The following is a 23,795-nucleotide window of genomic DNA, read 5'->3' as shown; positions in this document are numbered from 1 at the left end:
GTATCCATGGTACAAAAGGCTTCTTGGAAGTAAAAGAGCCAATTCAAAACCTGTTGAAACTCTGCTAGCTTCAGAGTCCATGCTATTGTGGGGAAAAGATGGGTGGACCTATCAAGCCTAAAAATGATAGTATACCTGAAAGGCACATGAATCCAGTTCCACAAAGCACCAAAAATGTAAAGGACCAAATTATAAAAACAAACAAACCAAAAACCAACTTTGAAAGTAATAATATTAGCAATAATGACTTTAAAAAGTCACCAGTCACCGTGCTGGGGGAGGAAGAGGGAATAAATAGGTGGAGTGCACCAGATTTTTAGGGCCATGAAACTATTAGTCTGTATAATACTGTAATAGTAGATAGATATCATTATACATTTGTTAAAACCCATAAAATGTGCGACACAAAGAATGAATGCTAATGTAAACTATGGACTTTAGTTAATAATGTATCAGTAGTGGATTATCAGTTTTAACAAATGCATCACACTAATGAAAGATTTTAAATACAGGGGAAATTAGCAGGGGTGGGGGCTGCAGACTGGAGAGGTATATGGGAATATTCTGTACTTGTGGTCAGTTTTTTCTATAAACCTAAAACTACTAAAAAAAAAGTCTATTAATTTTTTTTTTAAAGTTCACCATGCCTTAAAACTAATGGCGGTAATCTTTTCAAAAAATAATATCATAAGAACCCAAATAATTCAGAACTTTAAATAAATTCATTAATATGTTAAACAAAGAAAACAAGAGGTTTCTGAAAATCAAGCGTAATTCTCCAGACCGTTAATGTCCAACAGAACTTCCTGTGATATTGGTTATTATGCACTGGAAATGTAGCCAGTACAACTGAGGAGCTTAATTTTTAATTTTACTTAACATTATCCAATTTGAATTTAAATTTAAATAGCAGCATGTGGCTAGTGTCTACTGTCTTGGACAGTGTAGTTCCAGGTCATTTAATATACATAAACTAGCAAGGTATTCTAACCTTATTCTACATCTTATGAAACCTTTGCAGATTTCCAGGAAGCCCAAGACAATGCACTTCAGTATGTCACTCTGGAGATCATAAAGGCAGGTCTCTATCCGAAAGAAGATCCACTTATCTAGAGCAACTATTCCATACCAATTACTCCAGTGTAAATAGAGATAAAAGAGAAATTGAACAGGCAGCAACAACCCAAGTTTACCAGTAACCAAAGATAAACTGTTACTATAGTGATCCTATCTGGAAAGGAACAAAAGTAAAACTGAATACTGTAATGAAAATACTGTATATGACAGCAAGTGAAACTTTAGTGTTTTCTCAACTATAAGATTACCATAATACATTTCCTTACCTAAAGTTCAAGCAAGAATGTTAGTTATTAATAAAATTATTACTTATATTTTCACAGTGGCTCTGACCTGATTGAAATGTGTTTACTTTTTTTATGATACAATCTAGTTTCCTAACATGTTCATACCTGTGTGATTCGTATTGTTGTGAAATCCTGCACTGGTTTCATTCCTCCATTATTCTGCTGATCTGTCAAATAAAATGATATGAGTACAAAGGCTAAGTGTCATATATTTATTAATGTAATTGAGTGACAATAATATGCTAAGTACAGGCTTAAGTCTCTTTTGGCTCATAATTTAGAATACTGTAGTTTCAGAGATTTTCATATCAGACTGCTGATGCCAGTACTGGTGTTCAGGGAAGCCCATCACAGACAGAACCCCTCCTCCACCCCCAAAGGAATCATAAGGGAAATCACAAGTCTTACCATTGTTCATAACCACTTCTTTATTTGAAGATGTTGGAGAGCTGAAACTAGAAGAAACAAAAATAAAAAGATGCTGAACAAATATCTACATTTTAGATTTTATATGTAATTTTAAGGACATTTTGGTTTGTTACATCTCAGAGTAGAGGAGCAGAACCTTTGCCTGTCAAAACTGTTCACTTTTGAATAGTGAATTTCTGATTTAAAAAGTAATACTATATATGTTCTTCAAAGAAAATAAGGAAAAGACTGAAAATTTTAAAGTAGAAAAAATTTTTAAATATCAACCCTAATGTTCATTCACTGAATAAACAATCTACTCTGAGAGTTTACTATGTGCCAAGCAGTATGCTAGACACTGAGGTTCAACCAAAAATAAATAATAACCAAATAATAAATCAAATAACCAAATAATAAAACATAATAAAATATTTTACAGTGAAATTTTATACCACATTGTACTGTCAACATATTAAAGCAAAAATATTCAACCTTTTTTATTTAAAAAAAAGACAGACTCTATTGCCAAAAAGGTATTTCTGAAAATTATGAAGATATAAATTATAATAATATATCCTTCCAGTGTTTCACTCTACATACATGCATACACACCCTACACACAAATATAATTTATTTTTTATATCATTTAAACAGATTTTTATAAACATCCCGTTTTAAAGTGTGTAATTTTTTTTTACTTAAAAATATATCACAAATATTTTCCCATGTTATTACTTATTTTTCTGACATAATTTTGAATTCCATGTGGTATTACATCATACAAATGTATTAATTTATTTAAACTAAAAACTTACTAAGTATTTAAGTTGTTTCCAATTAATAAACAATACTACATTGAACATTATCATGGATTATTTGTTCATACTCCTGAGAAGTTCCTTAAGATAAATTCCTAGAAGTGAAATTGCTATGTTAGAAGATATATACATCTTTTTATCGTGGAATATTGCACACATATACAAATTTAAACAGAAAAATATAAGCTCCTTCACCCTCCCCAAGTACCTGTGCCCATCATCCAGCTTTAGTAATTATCAAGTCATAACCAATCCTGTTTTACCTATGTGCCCACCCACTTCCCCACTCTAGTATTATTATGAAGAAAATATCAGAAATTATATTTATTTAGGTATGTATTTCTAAAAGATAAGGACTTTAAAAAGTAACAGCCCAATTATATCTAGAAAATATTAATAATTCTTTAATATTAAATATCACATCAGTTTAAATCTCCAATTGTGTCATGTCATAAAAGTTTTTAGTTTACTGCATATTTTTAATTTTTCATAAGTTGTACCTGTAATATATGAGAATACAGATCAAATTCTATATTTAGAGATTCCTATCCAAGACCTATATATATAACTATCATATAAACCCAACACTTTTACAATTAGAGAAATACATATATTATACATTATTATCTATATGCAAAACATAATTTTGGATCTAAAGAGTTACTAAATCTATATTATAGTGAAATGCTTTAGAATTAATTATATGGAACCAATTACAAATTAAATGCACCATTCTCCTTGTAATACAACCTCTAACAGCTAGTGAGAATTTAAGATGATAAATTGATAACTATAATTCTACTAGATGCTGTTAATAAATTCATATATGCATGCAATTATTTTTTCACTTTATCAGCTCTATTGACATATAATTTAAGTATAGTAAACTGCATTAGTCCATTCAATGTGTACAATTTGATGGATTTGGGCACAGACATATACCTATGACACACTGCCACAATAAAGATACAGAATATTTACATCCCACAGAAGTTTCCTCATGCACTTTTGCAGTGGAGTGATGTTTCCTTCACCTCAGCCACAGGCAACTACAGACTTACTTTCTGTCACTTTAGATTAGTTTGTATCTTCTCCAATCATAAACAGAAGCCTGTAACATATATTCTTTGGTGCCTGGATTCTTTCAGATTTTTAATGACTAAAATTCACTGATTTTGTTACATGTATCAATATTTCATTCCTTTTTATTACTGAGAAATATTTCATTGTATGGATATACCACATTTTGTCTATGAACCCACTGATGGACATTTATGGGGTTTTGTGGAATACGTTTTTGTTTCTCTTGAATACATACCCAAAGTAGAATGGCTGAGTCATAATGTATAAGTTTGTTTAACTTTTAAACTGCCAATCAGTTTCAGCATGTGAGCTTTCCTGTAGCTCCACATTCTTATGACAAAACATTTGGTATTGTCAGTCTGCTTAATTGTAGCCATTCTAATGGGTGTGGGTTGCTATCTCATTGTAGTTTTAATTTTCATTTCCCTGATGACTAATGATGCTGAGCATCTTTTCTTGTGTCTAACACCATTCATATATTTTATTTTGTAAAGTATGTGTTTAAAACTTTTTCCAATTTTTAAAAATAAGTTCATGGTCCTCTTATGAGTTGAAAGAATTCTTTGTATGTTCTAGATACAAGTTCTCTGTCAGATATATGCATTGAAAATCATTTTTTCCATTCTATGTCTTTTTCATTTTCTTAATGGTGACTTTCAAAAAGCAAAAGTTTTAAATTTCAAAAGTCTAATGAATTTTTTTTTCTTTTATTGTCCATTTTTTTGTGTCTAAAAGAAATATTTCCTAACATAAGGTCACAAAGATTTTTTCTTGCATTTTACCTAGAAGTTTTAAAGTTCCAGCATTTACATTTAGCTATGTGAGGATCCATTCTGAGTTGATAGTTGTGAGATATGGTACTTGTAACATTTTGAAGACTAGAAGAAAGAAAATGTCCTATAAGCTTCCAGAAATAAAAAACAAGAATCATGCAAGGATTCAGAAAATGTATTTCTTACACCCTTTCAAAAGCTAATGGAGGACATGCTCCATGAAAGTAAGGGATAAAACCAAGAAAGAGGAAAGCATACGTTCTAATAAACAGTGGATCAAACTCAGAAGAACAATGAAGAGAAACCTAAGGATGACTACTGCACATCAGACCTAGAGAGAATCAATCCAGATCGGAGCAACAGGACAAAAGGGCTCTGAAGAAGGGAAACCTAGAGGGAGATCTCTATGCAAAAGGAGGATCTGAGAGACCATGTTATATGTTAAATACTCTGTTGATAATAAAAGGAAGTTGTTACACAAAATCTAAAATGTATAAATTGAGAAATCATCTGCATATATCATTTAAATAATAATATTTAATACATACAGTCGTGGACTGTATGATTGTTCCCAACTAACTCCCTAGGAACAGCAATCCCAGAGATGAATGTATCTCTGTCTTTGGCCATATTCCTTGTAGTACCTCCCTGTGGGGGGAATATTTCCTGCCCCGTCATCAGGCTTGGCTATATGTCTTGGAATATGGGCCAATGGAATATGAGTGGAAGCAATAATGTGCCAGTTCCATAGAAACTTTAAGAGGTGTTACATGCGTCTACCACCCCTTGCCCTTTTCTCTTTGATATGATAATGGCATGTCCAAATAGAGGCTGCTATTTCAAGTCTGGGTCTTGAAATGAGAAGACATGGAAACAGAGCTGGAGCAGGGCCATGGCAGCCCACCTGTAGCTGTAACAGGGGTGAGAAATAAATGTTTGAGATTGTAAGATTCTGGAATTTTGCAGTTGTTTGTTACTAGAGAAAAGCTGACGAAATAGGAGACAGTTTTTTAATAATTTATTATGTGTCTTGGTACCATTTGATTGTTTTAACCATGTATATGTATTACTTTGATAAATTTTTCTAATTTATTCTTTTTTAAAAGATGCCTTACTTTAAAAATTTATAAATTAGCATTCTGATTTATACTATGTCTCTTGTGAGTATGGTTAGCATTAATCAGTCCTCTGAATCAAATCACACCTAGGAGCACTAAGAAATTAAATTTCCTGAGCAGCAAGCGTGAGGCTCCGATCAAAATAATCATATAACCACAATAGAGATATGCTTTAGCCGAAAGATCTCTACCTACTTAAACTCCAAATTCTATAGTACAAGTTAAACAGTAACTGAATACATGAAAGAAAGACTAATACTCCAGAAATATTTCTTGAAAAGTTTCAAGCTTTCTAATATCACCATATACAAATAGATTTTTAAATTTTTTTTAATTTGAACTTTATCCAAAAATCGTAATTCATGATACAAGGTTAAGGATTCAATTTTAAAATGTTTTAATGAACAAAAACATAAAATTGAGATATATTTTACCTAAATAAGATAATAATATATCAAGTCATTTGAAAATATCTAGTCAGCAAAGGAGTTTAATGTTTACTGAATAAAAGTACATGAATAAATGAATGAGTTATCATATCACTAATATGCTTGGCTTGAGACTCTACTAATTAAAAATTTCCACGTGTTCACTAATGAAAAGCTTTTAGCACACAAAATAGGCTTACTTTCATTTCAATGAATCTATGGACATACAATAATGCTGCTATATTCTTTTTCAAATAAACTCTAATTTGGATAGGCCTTGCCCACACCCATAAGCCTAAACTAATGAGGTTTTAAAGGAAGCCATAATCTCAACCAAAGACAAAATACAGTACACATGCATTTTCACATCACTACATGATCTCTGAACTAAAGTAGAACTAAAGGATTATCTGGTTTAAATTATCCATGTGAATAAACTAAGAAACACTGATTTTTAATGTAAAAAAAGTAAACCTACATTAGCACTAAAATATTCAGACCCTTTTCCAGTAAAAGGGAACTCTGCAATACATGAAAAGTAATCAAGAGCCCTAGGCTTGCAGTGGCTGGTGAAATATTTTTGATTTACCAGGTGTTCCATCATGAGTCTCCCAAGTATGCCTTCATGAAGATGAAGGTGAAGTAGCTCCTTCATGGTTCTGCTCAGGGTGAAGATCGGTTCCTACCAAGGCCTACAAGGCCCTGAAAGGCCTCAGCCTGCTAGTTGTGCTCATTTTGCCTCCGCCCCTCTCTCCTCCAGATACACTAGCGTTCTTTAGTTCAGTTCCCTGAATGCTTCATGTTCCCTTCTTCCCTCATAAGAGTCTTAGCACCTGCTGTCCCCTCTACCTGGAATGTTCTCCATCCTGCCCTTCTCCCTACCTCCTTGTCATGTCCTCCATATCACAGCTCAAATATAACTTCCTCAAAAACACTGTCCCTAACTTTTCAGACTAGTTCAGATCCCCCTATTATATGTGTTCACAGTCTACCATACTTTTCTTTCAAAGCACATTTCACAGTTTATTTGTAACAATATCATTCATTTGATTAATGAGCACCTCTGTTCTAGATTTAAAGGTCCATGAGGGCAGAGACTATATCTGTTTTGCTCACCATTGTACAACCAGCACCTAGCACTGTGCCTATTTAAAAGTATCAAGTATTAAAACTATGTGTTACATGCATAAATGAACTAACAATTTAATGAACGAACAAACTCTGAAAGGCAAGTGGGAAATGGGAGATCACGGGGGGTGCTGTGTGAGAGGGAAAAGATTTCCTTTTTGTTTAAGTATAAACCCAATTTGAGGAAGGACTATGTAAATGAAGAGTGATGACCCCTACTTTCTCTAAGCTCAGGTAACATGTATCAGGCTTAAAATACAATCACCCTTCCTAGAGACTTAAGAACCTTGAATTACTCATAGAATTGAAATATATTTTAAATTCCAGATCTATGATATGAAAGAACATTCACAAAACAGCAACTGTTGTTTCCTTCATAATGAATTAATATGACATATTATTAGATTCAAATGATCACTGATTTGTATGATTTCTACGGTTTCTTCTGGAACTAAAATTATTTAAACCCATTAATCTTGCTTCAAAAACAGAATTGGGATTTTTACAGTTCTTGGTGTATATTTTACCAGTGTAATACATAAATCAGTCATTTCTGTATAAACCAGGTGAGGAAACATTACTAAGCTTTAACCACCTAAGGAGTATAGGTCATTTATTACTTGAAAGTGAACCTGAAGGAAAGCACTAACTGATTTGGAAACAAATAAAAAATACCTGTACTTACTGTTTTTATTAGCTGATGACTTAAGAATTCCTTAACACAAGTTTTGGCAGATCATCCTGCTTGACACCTTCCTTTGTGCTCACACTAAATCCCCTGATGGATTTGTTGTGAGAGCACATAATGAGTAATTGGGGGATATGACATAAGTTAATTGCTATTCAGATTTTGCATGTTCTTCTTTATATAGAAATCTCTATATGTTCCCTTATACAGTATGGAAAGAAGCCAAAAGGACAAAGGAAATAGAAATAGAAATTTTGCTTGTTAGTTTTAAATAGTATGTACTCCACACAATTACCATCTCCTACTAGTTAAAATGATTTAATACCTGTTCTTTGGGGGACAGGTAACATATTTCTGAGGTTTTTAAATGTTTTCTTACTCTCTTCTCACATAAAAACAGCAGGAGAAACCGAAATTAACATTTACTTATAAGTATAAAGGAAACATGAACACTGATTTGAGTCATTTTCTCATAGAGATATACTTTGGTACATAATACAAATGTTTCTTGGATATTTTGAACAAATAAATTAACTCTTCCCTCTTATAATAAAGATTATGTTTTAATCTCTTATTTATAAACTCTCGTTCAATGATTTTAGTAGCTACCAAATGATCTAATCTAGTATATCCATTTTGAATTGTTAACAAATGTAGCTGTGCAACAATATAAAGAAATTACAGAACCACATAATTTCATACTTGCACTAAAGTTTGCGGATGCATTATATTAAAAGATGTGCAGTTACTCACCTTACGTTCTTCCTGGCAAGTAACTGGTCCAAGGTTAGTGAAAATCCCATACATAAAAAAATAAAGTGAAAAACTAAAGATTTTTCTTCCCATCAAGAAATGAATCCGTTTTTCAAACCAGGCACATCTGTTAATTCATAAATGCAAATAGAGCAGAGGCAGTACTTTTTACGCCTTGTGACTGACTAATATATTCAACCAATAAAAAGATAGCTTTTCCACGATGTATTATATGTGGGAGAGGGTGGAAGGAGGGGCCTGATACTGCTTAATTTAGAGTACAGAGTGAAACTAATGAGTCTGTTTAGGTTGTTTGATTATTCATCGCAATGAAAGATTATTAAGCTCTTTTTAGAAATTGGCATAGTTTTGGTACTCTCTTCAGAATCTCATAATGCTTTTCAGGAAACAAATTCTCCTCAAAAATCTATGAAGTATACAATATCACAGGCATTTTTCAGGTGAATAACTAAGTAAAACTCTCTGAGGCTAAACTAATTTTATGTATGTGTCCTATTGAATTCATGACTCTCCATTTGCTGAGAGGCATGAAATGCAATGGTAAAGCACACTGGCTTTGGAGTCAGACAGCACTCAAGTGCATTCCCAGCTCCAGCTCTTACTAGCTATCTGATATTAGGCAAGTTACTTTTCTTCATTTGCAGAGTGGGGACAAAGGTACTTAACTCAAAGAATTGTTGTGAAGATTAAACAAGGCCCTGAATAGCCAAATCTACCTTGAGAAAGAAGAACAAAGCTGGAGGCATCACACTTCATGATTTCAAAATACATTACAAAGCTACAGTAATTAAAACAGAACAGTACTGGCATAAAGACAGACATATAGAACAGTAGAACAGACTAGAGACCCTAGAAATAAATACATGCACATAAGGGTAACTGGTCAACAAGGGTGCCAAGAACATATAATGGGAAAAGGACAGTCTCTTAAACAAATGATGCTGGGAAAACTGGATATCCACATGCAAAAGAATGAAATTGGATCCTTATCTCACACCATATACAAAAATCAACTCAAAATGGATTAAAGACTTAAAACCTAGAAGAAAGCATAGGGGAAAAGCTTCAGGACATTGGTTTTGTCAATAATTTTATGGCTATGCTCCCAAAGCATGGGCAATAAAAGCAAAAACAGACATAGGACTACATCAAACTAAAAAGCTTCTACACAGCAAAGGAAACAATCAACAGAGTGAAAAGGCAACCTATAGAATGAGAGAAAGTATTTGCAAAACATACGTCTGATATAGGGTTAATTTCCAAAATATATGAGGAACTCCTACAACTCAATAGCATAAAACAAATAATACAATTTTAAAGTGGGTGAACAATTTGAATAGACATTTCTCCAAAGAAGACACACAAATGGCCAACATGTATATGAAAAGTGCTCAGTGTCATTAATCATCAGGGAAATAAAAATCAAAACCACAAAGAGACATCATCTCACACCTGTCAGGGTGGTCATTATCAAAAAAAGAAGTGTTGGCAAGGATGTGGAGAAATCGGAACCCATGTACACTGTTGGTGGGAATACAAAATGGTGCAGTTGCTATGGAAAACAATATGCAGACTCCTCAAAAAATTAAAAATAGAACTACCATATGATCCTACAATTGCGCTTATGGATCATTATCCACAAGAATTGAAATCAGGATCTCAAAGAGATATTAGCACTCCCATTTTCACTGCAGCACTATTCACTATAGCCAAGAGGTAGAAAAAACCTAAGTCTCTGTTCATGGATGGATGGATAAACAATACGTGATATATACATACAATGAAATATTATTCAGCCTTTAAATAAAAAGGAAATTCTGCAATATGTGACAACATGGATGAACCTTGAGGACATTTATCTAAGTGAAATAAGCCAGTCACAAATACTATATGATTCCATTTATATGAGGTGTCTAATACAGGCAAATTCATAGAATCAAAGAGTGGAATGGTGGTTGCCAAGGGCTGGGGAACGAGGAAATAGGACTTGCTAATTAACTGGCACAAAGCTTCATTTAAGCAATATTAATACATTCTAGAGATCTGCTGTACAAGACTGCATCTATATTTAACAATACTGTACTGCACACTTAAAAATTTGTTAAGAGACTGCATCTCATATTGTGTTTTTATCACAATATAATAAAATTTTAAATAATTAACACAGATGAAAGCCTTTTCTTACTTCAATGCCTAGCCAAATAAAGAATATCTATTGTTATTCCTTCTTTGCCAGCCTCCACTTCAACCCACCACCACCTAAAAAGCATCAAACAAAATTCCTAACAGTTGTTTTGTATAAAAACATACAATTAAAAAGTCACAATAAAGAAAATCCTCCAAAATGAAAGTGTCAGCATTTTTTTTTTTTAATGTTGAGCCTTCTTTTAATTTACTTATTTTTATTTTTGGCTGTGTTAGGTCTTCATTTCTGTGCAAGGGCTTTCTCCAGTTGTGGCAAGTGGGGCCACTCTTCATCGCGGTGCGCGGACCTCTCACTGTCGTGGCCTCTCGTTGTGGAGCACAGGCTCCAGACACACAGACTCAGTAGTTGTGGCTCATGGGCCTAGTTGCTCCGCAGCACGTGGGATCTTCCCAGACCAGGGCTCGAACCCATGTCCCCTTCATTAGCAGGCAGATTCTCAACCACTGCGCCACCAGGGAAGCCCAAGTGTCAGCATTTTTGACACTTAAGAACCTTGATCTTTTTAATGGCAAACTACTGGTAGCTGAAAGGGGCTATTTGTAAGTGGCATTTCAGAGAGGATGCATTATAGGAAGACTTGGGACTTGACCCTGATGAGATACTACCTTCCTCACTGTCCACTTTGCACAAATACCATCTTCTAACATGGCTCTAGGGAGCCCTATAGAAAATGAGGAGATTAAATCACAATGACTGGGAGAAGTGGGAGAAAACAGAAGTAAGGAAGAAAATTGCTAATAAAAATTATAAAATACAAAAGGTCTGTCCATGCCCCATCTTATTCCTACTTCTCAGCATGTATTTCCTTTCTTCTCTGTTCTTTCACTGCACCCAACTTCCACCCTTAGCCTTTTCTTTTACCTTTCTGTCCTCTTCCTGATTCCATGGAATTTCAAGGAGCAAGACAGGTCTGGGCAGGAGGAGTTTTGTCATAGGCAGTGTTGCCAAATAGAATTCGGGACACTTGGTTAAATGTGAACTTCAGATAAAAAAACAAATAATTTTATTACTAAGTATGCCCCATGTAATACTTGGGACATACTATACTAAGAAATTATTTGTTGTTTATCTGAAAACTAAATTCCACTGGATATCTTGTACTTTTATTTGCTAAATCTGGCAATCCTAGTCTTAAGGACTCTCTGCTACTCAAATTTTAACATGCATACAAATCACATGAGATTTTCTAAAAATGCAAATCCTGATTCAGTAGGTCTGGGGTGGGACATGAGCTTCTTTGTTTCTAACAAATTTCCGGATGATGCTGATGCTGCTTGCCTGAGGACTGCACTGTGAGTAGCAAAGATCTAAAACATTGCTCAGTAGAAATAAAATAAGAGCTATTGTACATATGTAATTTAAAGTTTTCTAGTAGCCACATTGAAAGAATTAAAAATAAGCAGGTGAAATTAGTTTTAATAATATATTTTATTTAACCTGATACATCTAAAATATTATTCCAAACATAAGTAATTTTTTAAATTATTAATGAGATATTTTACCTTCCTTTTCTGCCTTAAGTCTGAAATCTGGTATATTGATTTAATCTACACTTATACACATCTCAATTCAGACTAACCAAACTTCAAGTGCTCAATAACCACATGTGGCTAGTGGCTGCTGTACTGGACGGTGCAAACACAGAACATCTCCAGCTGCCCGAGCAATACCTCATAGTCTCCCACAGTAGTAGAAGGAGTAGCTGATCACATTGCTCCTCAAACGCCTGGTCAGGAGGAGGTGAGAGCCCAAGCCCATGGTGATCCTGTACTGTGATAATAATGGTTCTGTGAACACTCAGAAACCACAGTGTTAGTCCCTTAGCGCTTATCATGTAACAAACTTTCTTGAAAATACGCTTCCTTTATATTTTCAGGCACATACACGTATACAACATTTTTTATTTAAATCAAGTATCATTTTAATGTATTTTATGACTGGATGATTCTAAAATTTTAATATAGCATTCTTGCTGGTGTCGAAATTTTTTCCCACTTGGTTAAGAATATTTAAGGCAGAATAATTAGTAGTTAGTAGGTTTCACACATGTATTTTAGAATAGAAGTCACACTTAAGATGTGATTGTCTGAGAATAGCTCATCTTGTGACTCTGGAGGAGAAAATCAGTGACAAAAAAAATGCTAATATGATAGCTTGCAGACTGCAAAGCACAGGGTATCACCTGTGTGGCATTGTACCTGCCTGCTCAGACAGCTAAGCGGTCTCTGTCCAAAACTTTGAAGGTCTGAGGTTTTTCCCAACTTGGGAGCTAACAGGTTAGCCTGTTATGGCTTCATGCATACTAGCAGAAGACAAGACTCATGGGTCAGAGACAAAGGACTTTATTTACTACTCACCACAGAACAAGCAGTATGAGCATCAGTCTATTTGTGTTAGTTCCCTTTGCCCATAAAGCAATATAGGCGGGCCCAGATGGATGCTTGTACACACGGTGGGTTTCATTTCAGGAGAAAAACCCTGAGTTTCCAAGGCTATAAACAAACCTGCCCCTCTGCTAGAGAGAAAGACATTATTTCTACCTTTCAAGGCTGTTCGCTATACAAACATCCTAAAGATATTCCAAAACGAAGAGCAATTAGTGACTTACAAGATAAACAGAAAATACAGAGGTGCATCGAAAATATTCCCTCAACATTTTCCATGAGAGAACAGGAAGTTGTACATCCATGCTGCCTTTTTTTCAATTGAAAATACTTGGATTTGCTTCATCTTCTGATTTACTATATATTATTAAACAAAATGTTACCTGAAAATATGAATATCAAAAATCTATCTTCCATAATCATATATAAGTATACAGAATTGAGTTCTCATGGGAAAAAAATGGATCTATCTTAATTCTAATATTTACTTCAAGGAGCATCTAGCGTTTGTCAGACCACAGTCTCTATTCATCCAAATGCTCTCAGACTGAAAATCGCATTAGTCAAATGTTCAAATCAATTACAATGGTCTTTGCACGCTGATTCAAAATCCAAATCCATATACCTCCTACAAAGTCTGCATGGCCTGGCCCTTGCTGGTCTCTCTCGCCTCATTTATGGCCACCCTTCTTTCACCATGCTCCAGCACACTGGCTTGCACTCAGCTTCTCAACACCCTCCATATGCCAAGCTTTTTTGCACCTCAATGACTCTGCACATATTGTTCTTTCTGTAGGGATCACCTCACACCCCTCTAGCTCTCCCTGCCTTCTGTTCACTCTCATCATAACATATATCACAATTGGTACCAAGACATTTATTTTCTTGTTACTTATTTGCATTGCGTTTCCTCATAAGAAGGCCTGCTCCGTGAGGGCAGGGAACATGTCTAATTAACTGATGTACACCAAGACGCTGCTGGTCCAAGTTGGTGCTAAATAAAGTGTACAGAATAATGAATAAACCTATCAAAAATGTTACATAATTAATTCCCACTTCATGCCACATGGCTGTGACTCCTAGCGCCCAAATATTTAGGCAATTGTAGCTAGAAAATCAACTAATTCAAGTATTCCATCAAATTCAGTAGCTTGAAAATGCAAATGGACAAAACCCACATTACATTAGTTTATTAGCAAAATACCATATTATGTATGTACTTCTTGCTCCTTGTCAGGGGTATGACTCTGTGACGGTTAATGTGTGTCAACTTAACTGGGCTGTTAACTACCCAGATACTTGGTTGTGTCTCTCAGGGTGTTTCTGAATGAGATGAACATTTTGAATCAGTAGATTGAGCAAAACAGATTGCCCTTTCCAAGGTGAGTGGTCCTCATCCAACCCACTGAAGGTCCAAACAGAACAAAAAGGTAGAGTAAGGGAGACTTCACTTTCTCTACCTGTCTTGTAGCTAGGACATCAGTTTTTTCCTGTCTGACTCAGACTACAAATGGAACTATACAACATTGGCTCTCCTGGGTCTCTAGCTTGCTGACTATAGATGTTGGGTCTTCTTAGCCTCTATAACTGCAAAAGCCAACTCCTATATTAAATCATATATTCATATTCATATGTGTGCATATGTATGTATATATCTCCTATTGGTTTTCTCTGGAGAATCCAGACTAATACGGACTCTTTATCCAGTTCAGAGCCTAACTGCTGCCATGATTTCTACCAATTTTCATCAAATCAACTTGAGTTGATTAGAATCAGGTTAGCAAATGAAACACAAGTGCTTTTGATTTAAATGTTAATGTTTCTTACTTGAGATCCCCCTTTGACTTCATGGAATGTGGATAATGTGCCAAATTAGTGGCACACTTTTACATTCTCGTTTCTCAAGCTAAACTGAACCAGGAGGTCTGATGTTTCATAAATCTGTCCATTATGCAAACATTGATTGTCATATGCTAGATGCCAGGTATACAAGGTAAAAAGGACCTAGTCTTCACCCCAAAAAAGATCTCAAACGAGTGATATGCAGAGATGTGAACACATAATTGCTGGGGTAAACACCTTGGGGACGTTTCACCTAGCAAACTTCTCTGAAGTCCCACCTCCACTCCAAGCAACGGCTGATTAGATGAGGGGGAGAGAGGCAGGTATATAATAGATAAAGAGATAAGAGATGAGTCATAACTATCTCCTTTGAAGAGTTGAAGCAGCTTTCCTAGGGAAGAAAATGCCTCTACTACTCTCAAAAATGCTCTCACAGGCACCTGCACAGTCCTCACCTCAACAGACAGGAATCAGAGTTTTAATTCATAAAATAAAACTCACATTGAGAATATGTGCTTTTTGATGTTGCCCTATACTTTAAGCTGCCGTTTATAGAAAGAGCAAAACGGATTCTTTGGACAAAAATTAATACTTCAGAGCATTATACAACTACTCGGTAAAATCCAAGATGTTGTCTGCTGCATAATTAACATAAGCCTGGAAATTTTAACTGAAAACCTATATAAGTAAATTTCAAAATTCATTGGCACATAGTACAAAAAATGATCTTATATATGAACTGGTTATAGATTCATTCATTTGGGTTATCTTCATAATCAGTAATGACTGCTAGAACCAACAAGATCAAAAAGTAATGTTTTAGAGCAGTGGAAAAATTACCTCTGTCCTTTGTGTAGCTATAAAAACCCAGAACCCCTCACTTCTTTTCTTCCTCTCTTCCTCCACTTCCTCATTCCTTCTTTTTCTTTTTTTTTCAATTTATGGAAAAAAATCTTGTTTAACCTTATTTAAAGTCCTTTAAACAATAAAAATCTTAGTAACAGAAAATGCTCAAAATTTTACACATTTACTTTCATAAAAGTTTTATATTTATATATTATAATATTATTACATTTAAATAATCTACAAATAGTCCTGGTGAAACTTCATTTTACTATGGAATGAAAAGGCAGAAAGAGTGACACCAGCCATTCTCCATCACAAACATCAACTGGTCCCCACTGAACTCAGACAGCAAAGATTTGGCCCATCTACAGGTTCTTAAACCTCTCCAGGGAATAAGATTCTAAAACTTAATGTTCCATTGAGTGAAGAAAGTTATTTTCTTTTCCTAGTGAGAAAAATTATCTTTCATTTCTTATAATTCAAAGGTCCCTGATAAAATAGAGGCCTATTTTCTTTTGTTTGGTTTTCAGCCAAGTTAGAGAACACCTGGAGAATAACTTCTAACATGCATATTAAAATGATAACTCTCTTCCAGGAACTTCACAAAGGGCATCAAAGAACAGCACTGTCAATTCCCCTTAGATCCTACACAGAGGTTTAATTAAATAACAAGATTTTAAAGATCAGGCTTGAATGTTAGTAAGATTATATGGCAATACACATATTTCTTTAGTTCCACAGAATAGGTATATGAGAAGAAACAACTACATCAAAAAGTAGCTAGAATGAGAGGATAAGAAATCTCATTAATTTTGGATACAGGAAAAGTTGTGTTTAATAATTTAATCAGGTAAAATGAAGCACTCAACACTTATTAATAGTAGTTATACAGAGCGTATACTCACTGGTCTTACTTTTACTGCTTATTCTTCCCCACTTAAAGCTGTTATTTTTTTTATTTTTATTTTTTTGCAGTACGCGGGCCTCTCACTGTTGTGGCCTCTCCCGTTGCAGAGCACAGGCTCCGGACGCGCAGGCTCAGCGGCCATGGCTCACGGGCCTAGCGGCTCCGCCGCTTGGGCACGATCCCGTGTCCCCTGCATCGGCAGGCGGACTCTCAACCACTGTGCCACCAGGGAAGCCCCATAAAGCTGTTATTTTATCTTGTCACACTTCCACAGCAACTAATGCCTCCATTTTTATAGCTAAAACACTAGGAGTAACTTCTAACCATTCCAAATGCTCCAGAATCAATTGTCAACATTGTTAAAACTCTTAGCCATTCTTCCCCAAAGCTAACTTCTTGCCCATACAGAACAAAGAAACAGCATCACCCTTGACCTAAGTCTCCTCATCAACTGATCTAATTTATGAAGATCAATCTTTCTTCTTAGTTGGCGGGCTCTGAGAGAAGTCAAATAATAATACTCTTCTGCCCCACCTGAGTGCTAAACTGAGATATAAAACAAGGAGTAAGACAAGCAGAGGCCCAAATACCATCTTTATTAGAAAGGCCAGGTTGGAGGACAAAGCTTAGTGCAGGAGCAAAATGGATTGTAACTGAACCCCTCCCCGCAGAAGACAGACATGGCAGCCTACCACGGCAGCACTAGGCTCTCAATAGGGAAGAGAGGCCTGCCCCAGAAGAAACAGGAGGAAATGTGTGCACCATGGCAGGCTGGGTCCCAAAAAGGAAAAAAGGAAGAACTGAACATGCCTAAACTATTTTTTCTAAATTTACCACATGAAGAGAGATGTCACCTCATCTCACCTGGCATGGAATGAGTAGATTGGCAGAGAAATAAGGAGTTAAACTAATTTAACACCTTCTACTTGGAGGAAATACTAGGAAAAACTTGTTCTCCTTCCTGTCCCTGTTCCCCCCAACATTTTATGAACTACCAAACAGGATCTTCTGTGACAAAGTGTCTGTCGGTTTTCACATATCTCTAGTAACCCATGGATATGGGGTTGCAATTTATATTAAGAATACTTTAATCTTAACAACTATACCCCTTAGATTTCCTGGTGTTTTACTGGCTAGAAAATTATTTCCCATCAATTTTGCACCACATTTACTTTACATTCATCAAAAATTTTTCTAAACTCTTTAAAAATCAAAATTGTGTCTTATAACTAATCTGGAAACCAACAAATGTGTTCTGGTTAAGAAAGTTAACTTCTTTAAGTCTCAACTTAAATGGTAAAATGGGTCTAATAACAGCACCTACCACATAGGAGTTGTTTTGAAGATAAAAGAAATTATGCATGTGAAATCCTAAGCCTGACACTAAACAGTACTCAATATCTGTTAGATGTTCATGATGGTGGTGGTGGTGATAGTGATGATGATGATGTCAATGATTTTGCTCTTTCCAACATGATCTAACTCCAAATTATATCCTGACCCTTATGACATCTCTCCACCTCCAATGCTACTTATCTATGATCTCTCACCTATTCTATTGCAACAGTCCCCTCCTTGGATAGCCCGAGTCCTCTCTTGTCCCTCTGTGGTGGCCTACCATGGCAGACACAGTGATATTTTTAAGATGCAGATCAGATCTTGTCATTCTTTCACCTGAAGCCTCCAGTGGCTTCTCATCACACTCAGAATAAAACCCAAACTCCTTATCCTGGCCTACAGGTTGGACATGAGCTGATCCTGCCCACCTCTTGGACTTCACCTTCCTCTGTTTTCCAGCTGGCTCACTACACTTTAGCCATGGCAGCTTTCTTTTCCTCTAACTCCTCAAGCTGATTCTTGTTTGGGTACTGTTTTAGAAAATTCAGGGTCCAAGGTCAAAGGAAATTCTGTCTCCATTCAGGGTCCAAGGTCAAAGGAAATTCTGTCTCCTTTCAGGCTCCAAATTACATAATAAGTTCTTTATCACGAAGTAAAAAATTCAAAGCTCCAAAAACAAAAATTAAATCCTTTTTAAAAAATTTTCATAGTAATCAAAATCCTTGGTTCATAACACATTCTGACCATTGGTTCATGCTTCATTTACTTGTTGGTTTATATAATAATATAATAATTAAACCCACTACCTAAAGTAAACATAACCCAACATCCAACTCTGATCCCCACTCTCTCCACATAATGTCACTATCATCTCGAATACAGGATACAGAAGACCTGAACAGCACTATCAACCACCTTGGGCTAATTAACATTTATAGGACATTCTTCCTCAGCAAAATATACTTTCTTTTCAAGTGTACATACAGAATGCACCAAGAGTGACTATATTCTGGCCCATAAAGCAAACCTCAACACATTTTAAAAATATTGCAATCAAAAAAGGATGTTCTTAGACCATAATGGAATTAAATTAGAAATAAGTAACACAGATATTTAGAAAATCTCCAAATATTTGGAAATTAAATAACACAATTCTAAATAATCCATAGGTCAAAAAGAAAATCAAAAGAGAAATTAGCAGATGTTTTGAAATGAATTAAAATTAAAATATAACATATCAAAACTCACAGCATGCAGCTCAAGCAGTACTTAGAAGGATAGCCATACTACATATACTAAAAAAGAACAAAGACCTCAAATCAATGACATAAGCTTCCATTTAAGTCTAAAACAAGCAGAAGAAAGTAAATAATAAAAAAGACCAGAAATCAATAAAAATGAAAGCAGAAAAACAATAGAGAAAATCAGTGAAAGCAAAAGTTGGTTCTTGGAGTACATCAATAAGATTACAAAACTTCTAACTGACCAAGAAAAAAAGAGGAAGAAGATACAACTTACCAATATCAGGAATGGAAGATAAGACATCACTATAAATCTACAGATATTTAAAAGATTATAAAGGAATAGTACAAACAACTTTATGTCCATAAATTTGACAACTTAGATGAAATGGACAAATTCCTTGAAAGGCACACATTACCAAAGTTCACTCAAAATGAAAGAGATAACCTGTATAGTACTATATACTATATATAGTACTATATATTCACTGTTAAAAACCTTCCAAAAACAAATATATATAAAATACATATGTACATATATACAAAAATACATATATTCATGCATAAGAGAATGTCATAACAGCTTTATGAAACAATTTTGAAAACTTAGATGAAATAGACAAACTTAAAAAAATGACTTACCAGGTCTGACTCGAGAAGAAATCACAGTTCTCGAATAGTTCTGTAAATTAAGAGATTTAGTTTAAATGAGAGATTTAATTAAAGATATTTAAGCTGAGGTTTATTACCTTCCCACACAGAAAACACCCAGCCCAGATGATTTTACAGGATGTTTTACTAAACTTTCAAGCAACAAACCATCCCAACTTTATATGAACACTTCCTGTGAATATCAACTCAGTTTGTAACTTGTTTTTTTGCTTTCTTTCAGGTGTTTTTGTTGAACAAAGGTTCTTAATATGGTCAAATGTATCATTCTTTTCTTCTTCTTTAGAAATATTTTCCTTTCCTAAGTTCATGGAGATATTCACCTTTGTTTTCTATGAAGAATTTTAAAATTGTATTGCTGACATACAGGCCCTCAAGTCTGCCTGGAGTTGGTTTTTGTTTTTAGCCTGAGATGGTGATTCAATTTACTTTGGGTAACCACTTTTTGTGTAGTTCCATCTGTTTGACAATCCTTCCTTTACACATTGATCTGACATCTAATTCTGTCATTTAATAATATTCTATACTAATTCTATAGGAGTCTTTTGCTGAGCTCTCTATTCTATTCATTAGTCAATTTATCTACTTCTGTACTAATGCTGCACTATCTTACTTAGCCTCATAGAAATTTCTCATATCTGGTAGGGCCAGGCCTTCAGAACTGTTTTGCCTATCTCTGGCTCTTTACTCCTCCAGCTTCAATCTCATGGAAAGACAGATTCCTTATACTCTCAACTCCCTTGCCCTTCCTCCATCACATTCACCTAACTAGATCCCACTCCCAGGCGTGTTAAAAGCTAACTCTCTACCTACTCAGTCACTACACTGAATGAATCTGAACAATACACAAAACCATGCTAACTGATGTAACTTTGTAACTACGGTTTCAAATGGGTCCTCAAAATTGTTCAACAATCCTACATTCTCTTGTCAATCTATCCTCCCACATTTCTAAATTAGAAGGCAAAATTCGTGTTGAGACCTAATCCCCAATGTGATAGCATTAGTAGGTGGGGGGCCTTTGGGAGTAAATTAGGTTATGAGGGTGGAGCCCTCATGAATGGGATTAGTACTCCTATAAGGAGGGTCCAAAATGTCAAATATATCTCAATAAAACTGGAAAAAAACACACAACAACAAAAAAACAGAATATAAATAAAAGCGACCCCAGAGCTGCCTTGGACCTTCTGCCACTTGAGGTTATTGCAAAAGAGTCTATGAACCGCGAAGCGGGCTCCCACCATACACCAAATCTTCCAGCACCTTTGTCTTGGACTTTCCAGTCTCCAGAGCTGTGAGAAATAAATTTCTGCTGTTTATAAGCCATCCAGTCTATGGTATTCTGTTACAGTAGTATGACTGGATTAAGACACTATCCCTCAGTAAAAGAGGTAATAAAAGTATTTACCTTTCAGAATTATGAGAATTAAATGAGTTAATATATGTAAGGCACATAAAATATGTGGCACACAGTAAATACTATTTAATGCTAGCATTGTTATCCTACGTGATTTCACATCTTACCCCCTTTACTCAAACCTCTTTTCCCTACTCCTTCTCTTCACTGATGACCCTGCTAATTTCATTGAGATAAGAGTAGTCAAAAGAGAAGTTCCACGTCTTCTTATCAAAAGATCTTCCAATTTACTTGCAGTTGTACCCCTATACTCTGCCTTCTCTATTACTGTAGATAAATTGTTATTATTCCTCAGGTCAACTCCTCCACTTAGGGACTTCCCTGGTGGTCCAGTGGTTAAGACTCTGCGCTTCCACTGCATGAGGTGCAGGTTTGATCCCTGGACTGTAACTAAGATCACACAGGCCGCATGCGCAGCCAAAAAAAAAAAATTCCTCCACTTAGGCACCCCTCTAGTCTACTCAAGGACTTGCTCATGCAGTCATCCCTTTTCTCTATGAATTATCTATTTTTTACTTCTCTACTGGAATAATCCCATCAGTATACAAAAATGTCATAAAATGTGCCCTCTTAAATCCATCCTGGCTCCACAATCCTCTCCAGATATGGCCCCCTTTCTCTGCACATTATAGAAAAACTCCTTGCAAAAACTGTCCATAATTGCTGTCTATAGCTCCTTCTCTCCCATATTCTGACTCCAACCCAATCAAGCTTACATCTTCACCACTCCACGGGATCCCCTCTTGACAAAGGCACCAACAACCTCCACATTGCCAAATCCAAAATACAATTCTCAGTCCTCATCTTACCCTTCCTTCACACTTGCTCACTTCCACCTTCTTCACTTGGCTTTGATTAGAGTACGGCATTGGCCACGCCTTCTCAGTCTATTTCGCTTCATCTGCTTCTCTTCATACCACCAAGTTTCCATGTGCCTAAGGCTCAGGCCTCCAACCTCTCTCTGTTCCACCTACAGTCATCCCCTAAACGATCTCACTCAGAGCCATGGCTTTCAATGCAATCTATTCACTGATGACTCTCCTGAACACCATACCCGTATATCCAACTGCCCACCTCACATCCCTACCTGGAAGTCTAACAAGCTTCTCAAAATTAACGCATCCTTAACAGCACCCTTAATATCTCTTTCTAAATCTGCTCCTCTCCCAGTATTTTCCACTCTGTAAATAACACAAGTCATTCAGTTGCTCAGGTCGCAAATCATAATTAACTTCCCTCTCACATCCTACAGTCCTGAGCAAATCCTGTTGGCTCTACCATCAAACTGTAAATCTAATCCAACCACTTTTACCACCTTGGACTGAGAAGGGTATCATCTCCCAACTGAAGTAGCGTTAACACCCTCCCAACTGGCTTCACAGATTCATCTTACAGTTTTTTTCTCCTCACAATAGTCAGAGTGAAACTATAAAAAATATAAACCCTATCTTGTTACTCCCCTGCTGAAAACTTTCCAAAGGCATTCAATCACAGGAAGAGTAAACAAAGTCTTGACCATGGTCTACAGGCTCTATATGACCCTGTGCACCTCTCAAACCTCACCTATTACCACACTACTCTTCAAGCACTCAGCTCCCCCCTCCCTGATCCCTCAGTTCTTGAGAAGCACCAGCCCATTCTACTTATGGAGAATCCCTCTTCTTGGAAGGTTTTACCCATACACTTGTCTGAATGGCTCCCTCTCTTTAGGATCTCAGCTCAAATGTAATCGCCACAGAGATACCTTCTAACACCACCCTACCCAAGGTAGCCACCTACATCCCCAAGTCACTATCACCTAACCAACTGCATTTTCTCTATAGCAACTTATCCATATATAAAACTATCTTTTTATTTTAAATACACTTATATTTTGTCTTCTCGTACCTAGAATATAGACTTTATAAGAGCAGAAACCTTCACTCTCTTGTTAACTGTTGTATCCTCAAGTGCCTAGAACAGTGCCGGGAACAGAGAATACATTTTAAAAACTAGTTGTGGAATGAACCAACATCCCAGAAAATTTTCATATCTATTTCATTCTCCAAGAGAAACTGAAGTTTAAAGACTCAATTAAATGAATCACCCAAGATTCCACAACCAAGACGGCAGCTTTGAGGTTTAAGGCCGGGTCTCTCACTAAAGCATGGGTTTTTAAATACTACGTCACCTTGCTTCACTAAACGTTTTTCAATTTACTGTGCTTCTTGTGAGTAGGAGTTAAGGCTCCGAGGTCTAATTTTCCAAACTGTAAGCAAAAGGCCTCCACTCGACAGCACGTAGACCCACACGCCTGACCTCTCCATCCTCCGACCCAGCGCCACAAAGCCCGCCCTGTGGATTTGCCCAGGGCGCCTGCGTCA

The 23,795-nt window shown here is 35.8% G+C and overlaps 1 protein-coding gene across 1 annotated transcript in view; it reads right to left on the bottom strand.

Moving 5' to 3' along the window:
* Positions 1 to 23,738, bottom strand: part of ATP6AP1 (ATPase H+ transporting accessory protein 1) — a gene marked incomplete at its 5' end in the record, with an annotated part of 40,831 nt that extends 17,093 nt beyond the window's left edge. Inside the window, 3 exon segments of the mRNA XM_079918624.1 lie at positions 19,989 to 20,028; positions 22,520 to 22,613; positions 23,632 to 23,738. Coding sequence (XP_079774750.1) covers positions 19,989 to 20,028; positions 22,520 to 22,613; positions 23,632 to 23,738 — 241 coding nt within the window.
* Positions 23,739 to 23,795: the final 57 nt, after the last annotated feature.

Source organism: Stenella coeruleoalba (assembly GCF_951394435.1).
Source record: "Stenella coeruleoalba genome assembly, chromosome: 3".
Classification (NCBI taxonomy): Eukaryota; Metazoa; Chordata; class Mammalia; order Artiodactyla; family Delphinidae; genus Stenella; species Stenella coeruleoalba.
The sequence above is the reverse complement of the archived record's forward strand: the minus strand, read 5'-3'. Positions and strand labels throughout refer to the sequence as shown.